We start from the raw sequence: 12,679 nt of genomic DNA on the forward strand, positions 1-12,679 counted from the left end.
AATATTATGTTTGTTGCTGCTGAAGCCACTGGAAAGCAGAAATCCCTCATTCATATTGTACAACGATGCTCGATAAAACTCTCACATCTGCAAAAATAACAGCAGAGTCACTGTGTGGTGTTAATATGAATGGATCACCTACAGCAGGGTTAATGTTTAAAAATGATATTTATATTATTATAAGACCATACTGATGTCACTTTGAAACTAAAACAACAAGGAGAAATTAATGCGCATGAATGTCAAGGATGATGGTGACGTTAGTGACTTTTATTTTGAAAACCTCAGCTATCTAACTAGCTTAGAAGCTTCTTGTCACAGTATTTTTCTCTGCACACATATCCAGCAGCTAGGTAGTGCTAAAAAAGATCATACCTCTACAAATATCTATTATCTACAGTGCTGAAAATGCCTACAAATGAAATATCGGAAGGTACAGATTTTAACAGGATTTCAAAAATTCAGACAGCATTTAGGACCTGTGCCGTTAGCATATGCTAACTAGTAGTGTTATAGCTGTTCATTTTAGCTCAGTTTTTGTTTTGTGCCTTTGTGCACTGAATTAAGGAAAATGAACTGAGCTTAACATTTTAATCAAAAGACATGTTTGAGAGTATTATATTCGCGTGGAGAGTTTAATCAAGCTCTGGCAGCTGTCTGCATGAAGCTAGTCTGCGCGTAAACTAGCTTAACGCGCTAGTTCAGCTAGCTGTTTTTCCTCGTATTTGTTACGACGAATTTTAGATTTAGTCTGTTTTAGAGACTAAATGTTTCCTAAATATATGTTAACATTTGATGGCTGAACACATCTGCGCTGCTTCACTATTACATGGCAGTGAAAAAATTGTGTAGTATTTGTACCTAAATTCATATATATTAGATGTTGTATATAAGGGTTTGTATGCTTTGCAAACCTTAAAATAAATTCTTATAGGTACAGTTCCTATGTTTTATATAAGATCTGCTGTTCTATAGACTATAAGCTCCTGTTTTTTATTCTCTCTAATTAATCTGGCATGCTTATTAATGTTTTTATAGCTCCAGAGAGAAACATTCAGGAGACAGTCTATACACTGCATGGTTTATATGTAGGAATAAACACTGTGTGTTGTGCTGTTATAAGAAAATAAGCAACAGTGTGGCAGTGTGATGATGCAGAGTTACTGTAACCACCCTGAAGTTGATTATTTCTATAACAACACAATTTGGAAATGGAAAGTTTGTGAAACAAGTTAGTTCCTGTTCTCAGTTAGAAGCTATAAACAGTCGTTCTCTCACCAGCCTCTCTCTCTCTCTCTCTCTCTCTCTCTCAGTTTGTCATGTTACTGAGAATCTGCAAAGCGTAATCTTCTCTGTCCTGAAGATGTCGGAAACTTAATGTAGTATGCTTTATAATATAAGGTTGTTAGTAATATTAATGTTTTTGTCTTTCTCCTCAGGTTGGAGTGTGTGTACCGGTGTGAGGCGAATGTGTTGTTGAACATGGATAGAGATTTACTCAGGCAGTCTGTGGCATTTCATGGACAGAGTCTGTTTACTCTGTTAAAATGTGAACAGAGTGAAAATCCTGACTTTAAACATGTCACAGCCGATCTCGCCAAATCTGTGAACCAGAGGTACAAGTTGAGTTTTTTCATGATCCTGATCTGAGAAATCAGTTTATTAGGTTGAACATATAAACTTAAGCTTTAAAGTTTTTTGTCCTGAACTGTTTTCATATTAGATGTGACTTTAATATCATGGGATTTCCCAGTTTTTTTGTAAATTGATTTCTAATTGGTTCCAGAAACCTAGTTTTAGAAGTTTCTGCTGTGTTTAAGCAGAATATTAAATTAATTTTAAAATATTAAAATTAAGTTTTGTGCCTCAGACCCAATAAAGGAGGCATAGCTTCTGTGTCCATTAGTCCAAGTGAATCAGTGTGGCCTGTGTCCGGGGAAGGAGACTTGGCCTCTGTGTACTTTAGTCCCAGAGAGGGAGGTGTGGCCTGTGTCCATTAGTCCCAGAGCAAGAGGCATGTCCTTGTGTCACTCTCAGTGAAGGAGGCATGTCTTCTGTGTGTCGGTTCCAATGAACGAGGCGTGTCCTTTGTGTGTCAGCCACAATGAAGGAGGCGTGGCCTGTAGTGCTTAAATCTAATACTTATATCTTTTCTACTGAACTAGTTAACTAATATTTATATATTATGCATGTGATCATAAATTGTATATTCTTGGAAGAAGAAAGAAGAAGAAATGCCCCTGGTACTTTATTTATTAATTTGCATGTGGGCACCTCATGCCAACACCAACCAGAAAACGAGATGAAAATCCATTGTGTTTGTATCCAGCACTTTTTTGGAAATCCTAAATCTTAGCTGGATAAAAAATTTTGTTTAGGTGAAAGGCAGAGAGATAAACAACTGTTGACTTGGCATACTATAAATTTATTATAAAATTGTTTTTTGTGATTAAATTATCAAAGTGAGTTTTTCTGTTAAAATGTTCTGGTCAGTACTTAACAGTTGATCTGATACAGTTTTAGATTTTATTTGCACATTTGTAACCATTATCCTAAAAATCCTCATTCAGTTGTTAGTTTTGGCACCCATTTCAAAATCCTCATGCATAGTGGATGCAACAAGAATGTTTTTCGCAATTGCAATCACTGCTATTTTTCTGTGTTTAACTGTTCTAACAGGGATAAAGAAGATGACAGTCCTATTGTGGAACAGTTTATTGCAAGGAAAGCAGACCTTCTGTTTGCTCCATCATGGAAATCAACCACACCTGGAGAAGAAGAGTGGCAGGAAGAGACCCAAGGTTATTTACACACAGTTCGAATACATAATCAAAGCTGTAAAGCCTTGAGTACTAAAAACCACCCTTACAACAGTAATATTTACATCTCATAATTAACTCTAGTTTATGGATGTTCATCACTGCAATTCCAAATATTTTTATAATATATATATATAAGTTATTTTTGCAACTATTTTAGTCACACAAACAGAAAGTGAATAACATAGTCTAAACAATCACCTATTTACTTGCACTTTATGAGCTTAAAAACTTGAGAGTCAGCATATAGCTGGACAATGATGACAAATAAAATAAGGTCTAAGTGACAAAATAAGGATTGTAGGTGTTCACCGTGCATGCGACTTTATAGCAGCATTACACCTTTGTGTTTACCATTCTGCCTTCAATTACTTTTTTAAGCAAAAACACATTATATTTGGTGTAAAAATATTTTCTGCACTATATTTGTTTTGTATTAGATTGACTTATTCAGGGAAATATTGTCTTTGCTTAGTAGCGCATGATTTAGGTCACTTGATCATCATTCTGGAAATTACCTGCGTTTAGATGAATCCCAGATGACTTGTAATTTGAAAACCCTATATAGTAGGGCTGGGAAATATGCTGATATAATATAATATTGTAATAAATTATGCCACAATACACTTTTTTGAGATGAGGGGTGTAGTGATTTTTTTCTTTTACCTTTTTTAATTCTTTCATTTAATTATTAATTTTTTATAAAATTACATTTAAATAATTATATAAATAATAATATAAATGCAGTTCTTTTTTTTGCAAATATTTTTTGTAGACATTAAATAAAAGATAATCGTATATTTAATTTTATTCTTTAAAGCAACACTACTGTTGATATTGTGTATCATAGAAATGTCTTTGATATTCATAATGATATTTTTGTCATATCACCTATCACTTGAAATTAAATGCATAACAAACCAATACTTGAGTATTTAAATTAAACACACCAGCCCTAGTGTTATTAATAACAATGATGAAGTCTTGTTTGTGAAATGCTTGACAAAATGTTCATTTTGATAGCGTATAAAATAAAAATCTCAGCAGAGATGTGTGAAGTATATATGATGCTGATTTCGCAGAGCCATATGCCATCATGCCTCCTTTGGAGCAGTTCATGGACGTTTCTTATAACGAGAGGAGAGAGCTTTTCTACAGAGACGTGGAGCGAGGCGATGTAGTCATCGGCAGAATTACATCAATCCGAGATTTCGGGTTCTTTGTTAATCTTCTCTGCACTGCTGGGGGAATGGAGAGGGACGTCGAAGATCTGGAGATCACGGTACTTTAAACATTTACACCTTGCACCACAACTGAACACTCACACTTACACTGTGCTGTTATATGAGATTTCACATCGTCCTTTAACTGAGAGCCTTTTTTTTTGTGTTCTCTTTCACAGGGTCTGTGTCCAATCAGAGATGTCCCATCAACTGGAAATCACGATGATCCTTTGTCTTATTTCCAGATTGGGGATTTAATTAGAGGTACATTTAGTGGTGTAACGATGTATTCCATCCACAATTTGGTTCCATTCATGATACTGGTTTCATGATTCAATTCAGTTTGATTCTCAGAATTTTTTTAACGCAATTTTAATTAATTTAATTTTAATTAATTTAATTATGACTGAAAAGACTCCTTTTTTCATTTCTGAACCATAAACAATGCAACACAATGTGCATTTTTGTGTGCATAAAACTAACTGAATGAAAAAATTGCTATGAACAGAGGTTTAATATTTTAAACAAAATATACAACAGGTTCACCATATCTTAAAAATAAATAAATTTATGAATTCTCCCCAAAATTGATTGAATAAATAAACTCTGACCCAGGGAGAATGGTTGGTTGAAAGATAATGTAGTATAAAATATAATCACGCAGATACAGGTCAAGAGTTTCAATTAATGTTCACATCATACATCAGAATGGGGAAAAAGTGTGATCTCTGTGACTTTGATTGAGGCAGATGGGCTGGTGTAAATATTTCAGAACCTCCTGATCTCCTGGGAATTTCACACACAACAGTCTCTAGTGTTTACAAAGTATGGTGTGAAAAACAAAAACGTTGAATGAGTGACAGTTCTGTGGGTGGAAATGCCTTGTTGATAAGAGAGGTCAGAGGAAAATCGCCAGACTGGTTTGAGCTGCAAGGAAGGATAAAGTGAGCCAAATAATAACTCGTTACAACCATGGTGAGCAGAAACGCATCTCAGCATGCACAGATCATCGAGCCTTGAGGAGGATGTGCTACAAGAGCAAAAGACCACATCAGATTCCACTCCTGTCAGCCAAGAACAGGAATCTGAGGCTATCATGGGCACTAACTCACCCAAACTAGACAGTTGAAGATTAGAAAAAGAAAAAAAAAAAATCACCTGGTCTTTCTCCAGTCTTCAACTCTCCTTTTTCAGTGAGTCTGACATAAAAATGTTTCCGTAAAAATTTTGTTTATTTATTTTTTGAAAAGTAATGTTTGGAACTCTAAAATGTTTTTGTACTGACTCAATAATGCTAAATTCATAAAATGATTATCTATAACAAAATTTGTCCTAAAATAATAGGATGCCTAAGACTTTTGCACAGTACTGAACATTATATTATTTTTTAAAAATATTTAAAATATTAAAAACATTTATAATAATAAAATTACAATTCTTTTGTAAAGATGTCATGCCTTTTAAGACATTTTTTTGTGTGTGCCTACTAAATTTTATATGTTACTATATATAGCTTAGAAATTCTTTGTATGTTACACATTGTATAAATACAATTCTTGTTTTTTTTTTTTTGGCAAACACCTTAATTTTAATAAATGTAAATTTCCAGTGTAGTCCTTATAATCTATTACTACATTTTCACTTTAGTATATGACATGACAAATTAAATAGAGTTACCCTTTTATTTAAGATTTTAAAACTCACATTTTATCATGACTAATGCATTTTAGGTGTATTATCTAATTTTCTTTAGCTGGTGTGAAGGACATCGACCGCTATCACGAGAAGCTGACGATCTCACTTTATTCCACCTCTCTGGCCTTGAACATGGAGCGAACCAAATTGGGTGTAATAAGCAAAGAAGATTTACCTCTTCACTACACGTAAGATGAACTGTGTGTGCTCTATGTCCTCCTCTTATTGAACTGAGGGTGCCAATACTTTAGTCATAGCAATGAAAGTTTAAATCAATTTCTTTTTTAATTTTTGTTTGTATGTTTGCTTTCTTATCCAATTTTTCCCTATCTAGTATTTGGGATTTAGCCCTAACTTGATGTAGATCACCAACAAAAAAATAATAAAACCAAGCTCAATATCAAATAGCAGTCAGAGAACAACTGTGAGTAAATAAAAAAAAAATTAACCATTAAATAGTATAATAAAATTATGTTTCCTCCTGAAGCCCCTAAAATAAATAGTGAGAAAAGAGACAGAGAGAGAAAATGATGGAAAGGCTGTACAGATTATCAGGAAGATTTTGTGACTAATTTGTTTGGCCAATCAGTGATCTGTATTAGTTCTAGCTCCGCCCCTATGTCCTCAGTGCCTGACAAACTGCAGGATTACAGTTAAGTTACTGGGCCGAAAGTACACTGTCCAATGGGACAAACGCTACAGTATTTGTAGGTCCACAGTTACACACTAACTCCATCTGTTGAGCTGTACAAAAGTATTGGCACCCCACTACCCTGGACACCGTAGAAAAGGGTAGTCTGCTGACCAATAAGACGGGTTGTGGAGGTTTCTCAGCCCAGCATTATCTCTGAGTGGTGGTTTATTTTTATTTTTTTTGCTATTGTTCAGTCGTGGTGAACAGGTGACCACAGACAGCAGAGAGTCATACGAGATGTTACTCCAGAGTTCACTCGGCTTCTCTAACCCGTCCAACGTGGACTATTTGCTCGGCAAGCTGGGAATCAGCGACACACAATCTCACTCCCTAATGAGAGGATTACAGAGGTATACAGTGCTTTTTTTTTATCTTGTAAATACAAATTTAGATATGATAATTATATGTGGAGTATAAAGTATATAGTTGATTTTTATTTTTTTTATAGTAAACGTTTCATGGAAGATGATTTTGCAAGTGCAATCCGGAAGAAGCAGTCTGCTTCGTGGGCATTGAAGTGGTATGCATGATATGCACCTTAGCCATATCTTTATCTAACATTTTTATCTTATAAATAATAACACTGATGTGGTAACTTATTTTCTTTGTGAATCTTTTGCAGTGTGAAAGCTGGTGTGAATCATTTCAAATCAGGCCGCCATGTAGAAGCAATGAATGAGTACAACAAGGCTTTGGAGATCGACACCAATAATGTTGAGGCACTCGTAGCACGTGGCGCTCTGTAAGCTACTCCAACTGAAATCTAAAACAGTTCACAATTACATTTTTCATTTCTCTTCCAAATTACATGGATTTGATTTATTAATACAAAACCTTTATCCCAAATGCATTCTTTTTGCAGATATGCCACTAAAGGCAGCTTGATGAAAGCTATCAGTGACTTTGAGCTAGCTTTGGAAAGCTGCCCAACACACAGGAACGCTAAGAAATATCTGTGCCAAACACTGGTGGAACGAGGTGGCCAGTACGTCTACACACTACTAAGACTTTCTTCAGTGCTGAGATTTATTTTGAGATTTAAACTTTCCACTGGTTGTGCAAATTGCCAGTGTACAAAAAAAAATAGTTTATATGTTTCGTGCATGCTAATTGATAGTTTTAGGAAGTCTGGGGATCTTATTCTAATAAGAAATAATTATTTAAATGTGCAATTGATGTGTGGTCTCTCCCCATCAGGCTGGAGGAAGAGGAGAAGCTGATTACAGCAGAAGGGCTTTATAAGAAAGCTATAGCTTTAGACGACACATTTCATGAAGCGAAGGAAGCACTGAGGAAGCTACAGATGCACATCCAGGTGAGCTGGAACATCACTTGCATCACCTGTAAGAATAATACTCCTCCTATTTGTCAGGTGTTTGTCTTTCATAAGCGGTGCTTTTTCAGCATAGGCGGTAGACATAGTATTGTGTTTCCAGCTTTGTTTTCTGATGTGGTAAAGGTGATGGAACAGATTGTTTTGGAAAAAAAAAAAAACAGTGTAGATTTACAATATTACAGTGCAGATTTACAGTGTCGGTTTACATTACAGCTTTATAGTGCAGATGTACAGCTTTACAGTGGAGATTTGCAGATTTACAGTAAATGTAATATTTATAATGCAGGTTATAGAGACTCTGAGGCTCAGAGTGGTGCAACAGTACAAAACTGTTTGATGAAAAGTTTTTTTTGGCAAGTTTTATGAAATTTGTTGGAAAGTTATAAAAAATTAAGAAATTAGAAATTTGTCTTGTCTTGTTACACTGATGAAATATTTTTGTTATTTATGTGTGTCTTTGATCTGGGATGTTTAACCCTGATTGCTGTTGGATGCACAATCCTAATCACACCGGTTCGGCACAAACGGCATCTCTGGAAAACCCTGTTTGGACTGAAACAACACCGGTTTGTATTCTGCTGCTTGCGCTGGCTGGTAACTGTATTTTTGTCTGTCTTATGTCTATTCTTAAATTGTACAATGCTGTCTCACATTCTTGATGTCCTGCCGTGTCCTGATGCTTGGAATGTCGATGATCTGCTGGAATGGATGTTCATGGCCATCTTGTTTAAAAAAAAAAAAAAAAACATTACTGCATTTCCCTGCATGCCTGGTTTATCACTTGTATGTGGTTTTGCATTTCCACTGTGCCAATTGACCGCTTTAAAGAAAACTCTTAAACTGAAAGCCGAAGAGGCTGCAAAGGAGAAGGAAAAGCAACCAACTGCAGAGACGAGCGCAGAAAAATTACGTAAGATCTTAAAAGAAGAAAAAAGGTAATGACTGACACATACACACACACACACAAACTGGAGCCTGGCTCTGCATTTTTGTTTTTATTTCTATTTTTCCCACAGGTATCTGACCATGGTTATGATTACTGTGTCTGTAGTATTTAAATTCCCCCTGAACGCTACGGCATGATGTTTAAATATTTAAACTCCTCTTGGATACTGATTCTGATTATTTAGCTCAGGTTGTTTTGGTCAAATTTCTGTCTAAGGTCATGGTTCTTGGTATTTATAATGACAGTAAAGGTGTACAGTTGTTCTAAGGCCTTTTTTATTAAAAGGAAACACATATTAAACCATTTCTAATGAAGCATTATTATTGTGTAATAGCTTAATGACATGTTCAAGGGGAATTTAAAAAATTACTTTTGATCACACACTTTTTAAAGAAGAGTTAAGGAATTAAGTAGCCCATAAAATTGACTTTCATCCAGGATGAAAAAGAAAAGGAAGAGGTATGACTCCACGTCAGAGACGTCCTCGAGCTCTGATTCCTCCAGCGACGACTCGTCCAGTCGCAAAAAACCCAAAAAGCGAAAGCACAAACGCAGACGCTCCTCACACAGTGGTAAAAAACACAAGCAAAGTGTTTCATCACGTGGTGATGAGGAGGAGGAGGAGCACTACCCTGTTCCTGCTAACACCTCAGCATCCTTCATTAATGAGAAACAAACCCTCATTAAACTGCTCGATGGAGAGAACAGAGCTGAACACCGAAGACTGTCTCATGAAAAAAGCAGAGAAGGTAGGTTTGAAGATGACCCCTTCACCCGGAGCCCTGAGACTGAGGACAGGAAGGTCAAAGGTCAACATGCGTGCCTCAGTGGTTTAAATGGCCGGGACAAAGACACATACAGAGAACGCAGAAGATCTGAAGACGAACACAGCACTCTGCCGGAAAGTTGTAGAAGCTCACGCATCACTTCCTGTAGGAAGGATTCCTCCTCCTCGGCCTATTCAGAGACCTCGCGCAAATCTGACTCGCGTGATTTCGACTCGCGCAAATCCAGCTCTCGCACGTCCGACTCACGCAATTCTCACTCATCTGACTCTCGCAGATCAGACTCTTATAAATCTGGAAGCCATGGGAAGTCAGAGGTCAGGGAAGGGAATGATTGGAACGATCGTAGATTAAGCAGCAGTGATGTGAGCAAAGCCTCGGAGGGAAACCAGAAAAAGAATTTACCCAACAGTTTATTGGATATCTTTAATCAGATTGCTGAATTTGAGAAAGAAAGAAAGCAGAAGAAATGAATGAAATGCTATTTTCTGTGTTGTCGCAGTAGCTTCTCGCCTTGAAGGAAAAAAATAGAGATGGAGTGATAAACATGAGATAATCCAGACCTGCCAATCTTTACACATTCTGTGTAGGAGTTCTTGCACAGGAATATGCTGATGCAAGTTATTGCTAAAAAATGGAAGATGCACTGATGTGCGATCCTCACTTTCTGTCATGGTAAATGGAGAATGTGTGTCTTCCACTTGGCTAACATTAGACACACAGACACGTAACAACAGTTAAATATACTTGTTATATATTAAATATAATAGAGGAACATATTAAACGAAAGTGATTTGGACGAAAGAGAAAAAAGGCTGACAGGAAAAAACTAAAATAGTCCTACAACAAAGTCTAACTAATCTAACCTTACAACAAAATCTAACTTAAAAAAACTAAAAAATCTACCTCTAAAAAAAAAATTAATTTTAATGATAACGGTAATTAGAAAGTGTTTAAAAACGCTGTTTGTTCTGCTGCACCGGTTAGCAGAGACATGTTCAAGCAGCAGATCAAAATGTTGGCCATGTGGAAACATTTTCTGCTTTCTACCGATGGACTTTAGACAAGTGATTCGTAAATGAATGATTTTGAAAATATACGGGACTAAGCATTATTCTTCTTCGAGATTGGCAGGTCTGGATACACCGATGATGCCTTGTAATAAACAAACATAATGGTACCATGTGTTAATGTAGCAGTTATCACTTCTTTATGTGTTATTTTTTGTTTTCTGAAATGAAATGCTTCCTTGACAAAAAAAAACTTTGTAGTTAAAAACTTTAGCAAAGTGGTTCATAGGTTAAAAATAAGCTCTTGTGAGTTTAAAACTACAGTCAGTACATTTCAATACATTCATGCAGTTTGTTGTCATTCTTTCTCAGAAGAGGGCTATACATTGTGCAGAATGTAATCTGGTGTGGAAATGTGCTGATTGTAGTTTAGCCAATAATTAGATGTATATCTGTCGACTTCACTGATGCTTTTTGTTTCTCCGTCAGTCTGATTAATGTTTTTAGGAATGTCTGTACAACATGTAAACCAATATATCCAAGCATCTCCTAATAAACTGAGGGTTAAAGCAAAAGTAATTTGCTTAATCTTGTATAATTTTTAAACTGTTTATAACATATAAAAGACTGTGCGCTAATAATAGTTTTGTAACAGATTAAATCAGATATAATTAAATACTCACTTTGAATTGTGCAGCCAGAATTTAGAGATGCACCATGCTAAACTGGTGGCTATAAGCTTCCTTGTTCACGGTTAGCAACATTAGCTTTGTAGCTTTCATGCAAAAATAAAGAAACAAACTTAACACTATACAGTATGTTGATTAAGAGGAAATGGTGTCTGTTTAGTTTTTGGGATTTTATTATTTACAAGTGACAACAAATTAGTCATTTTTTTATCAAGATTTCTTCTAGACCTACTGTAACATGTACAGATGTTTACAGTAAATAACGATTAGCTTTGTGTCACTTTTCTGTGTGCAGTCCTGATTTTTATAAAGCAGATGATTATACAACCCCTCCCCAAGAGTTCTTGAAGCTTGAGGTAGTATCAGTGTGTATTACATTTACATTCATTTCACTCTGAGAATATCAGACACAAATGGTCAATATAAAATATTTATTCATTTAGTTTTGTTCCAACATACATTAGCTTTGAGGAAAAGTCCAGTCTAAGTCTTAAAATTGACCTTAATGTTGAAAGGAATTTTGCCTAAGGTTTTTGTTCTCTGGTAGGACTGGGATATGAAATTACAACCTTCTGGTTACTGAGATTATTGAACCTTTACCAGGATTGAAGGGTGCGAAAAGAGATTTAAAAAAAAAAAAAAAAAAAACTTTTACAAGAATTGAATTAATCCAGTAGAGGGCAGTTCAACACAACAGCACAACCTGAAAGTCTGTTTACAGAAAGATGATAATACAGTACTTACACAATATTAAACTAATCTTTAACATACACTTGTCTTTTTACAAGAGATATTTTGATATTAACTGAAAATATAGTAGTTTTTAAATTTAGAATAAGTAATTTCTAATGCAGTATTGACAATAATTATACTTTGATCTTGATATTTCTTTTTAACAACTAATATTAATATAAGAATATTGGTAGTGTTAATTATTATCAAAAAGAATGTAACAAACACAGACATGCAGAAATGATCAAGAGAGTGATTGAATGTATCAAGTTGTTCTGCAGATTTCTCCTTTTTACACACAAGACGTGTTTTTAATATATCGGTGTTGGGAAATTAGTCTTTGTGTTCCTTGGTGTTGGATCAAAGTGTGTGGGGACATGTTTATATACCTTGGTGGGGACCAAATGTCCCCACAAGGATATGAATACATTGATTGATTGAAACTTTCAGAATATTTGGCTGGTCCCCATAAGGAAATTTTTTTAGGTGGTGGAGGCATAATGTTTTCTGATTTTCTGTCTGTTTTCTGTCTGAGATTCTCTTTAATGCAAGAATGAGTGGTTGAATTTTTGTAGGATTTAGATGGAATTATCATTGTAACCTGCAGATGAACTGATTAAATTTTGGAATGGATCCAAATATGGTCAAGGTCACAGCAAGGTCAAATGTCTGCAGTAGTTTTTCTTAAATAGCTTCCCTCCTGTTTAAAAAATATTTTAAAGGTATTTCAGTCATACAGATTTGTAACAA

At 35.3% G+C, this 12,679-nt stretch overlaps 1 protein-coding gene across 1 annotated transcript; it reads left to right on the forward strand.

Moving 5' to 3' along the window:
• The first annotated feature begins 277 nt into the window (after positions 1-277).
• Positions 278-11,083, forward strand: ttc14 (tetratricopeptide repeat domain 14). The gene is made up of 13 exons (XM_026930554.3): positions 278-433; positions 1,440-1,616; positions 2,680-2,801; positions 3,902-4,101; positions 4,222-4,306; positions 5,796-5,925; positions 6,626-6,781; positions 6,880-6,951; positions 7,054-7,173; positions 7,294-7,416; positions 7,629-7,746; positions 8,596-8,702; positions 9,152-11,083. The coding sequence occupies exons 2-13, from the start codon at positions 1,483-1,485 to the stop codon at positions 9,969-9,971; spliced, it is 2,187 nt and encodes a 728-aa protein (XP_026786355.2). The 5' UTR covers positions 278-433; positions 1,440-1,482; the 3' UTR covers positions 9,972-11,083.
• The last annotated feature ends 1,596 nt before the right edge of the window (positions 11,084-12,679 follow it).

The sequence above is a fragment of the Pangasianodon hypophthalmus genome, chromosome 11 (genome assembly GCF_027358585.1).
Source record: "Pangasianodon hypophthalmus isolate fPanHyp1 chromosome 11, fPanHyp1.pri, whole genome shotgun sequence".
Lineage (NCBI taxonomy): Eukaryota > Metazoa > Chordata > Actinopteri > Siluriformes > Pangasiidae > Pangasianodon > Pangasianodon hypophthalmus.

Coding starts and splice junctions, on each gene's coding strand:
- ttc14 (XM_026930554.3), top strand. CDS start 1,483: ATGGATAGAGATTTACTCAGGCAGTCTGTGGCATTTCATGGACAGAGT. Junction 4,102..4,221: donor TCGAAGATCTGGAGATCACG/GTACTTTAAACA, acceptor TCTCTTTCACAG/GGTCTGTGTCCAATCAGAGA. Junction 6,782..6,879: donor CTAATGAGAGGATTACAGAG/GTATACAGTGCT, acceptor TTTTTTTTATAG/TAAACGTTTCATGGAAGATG.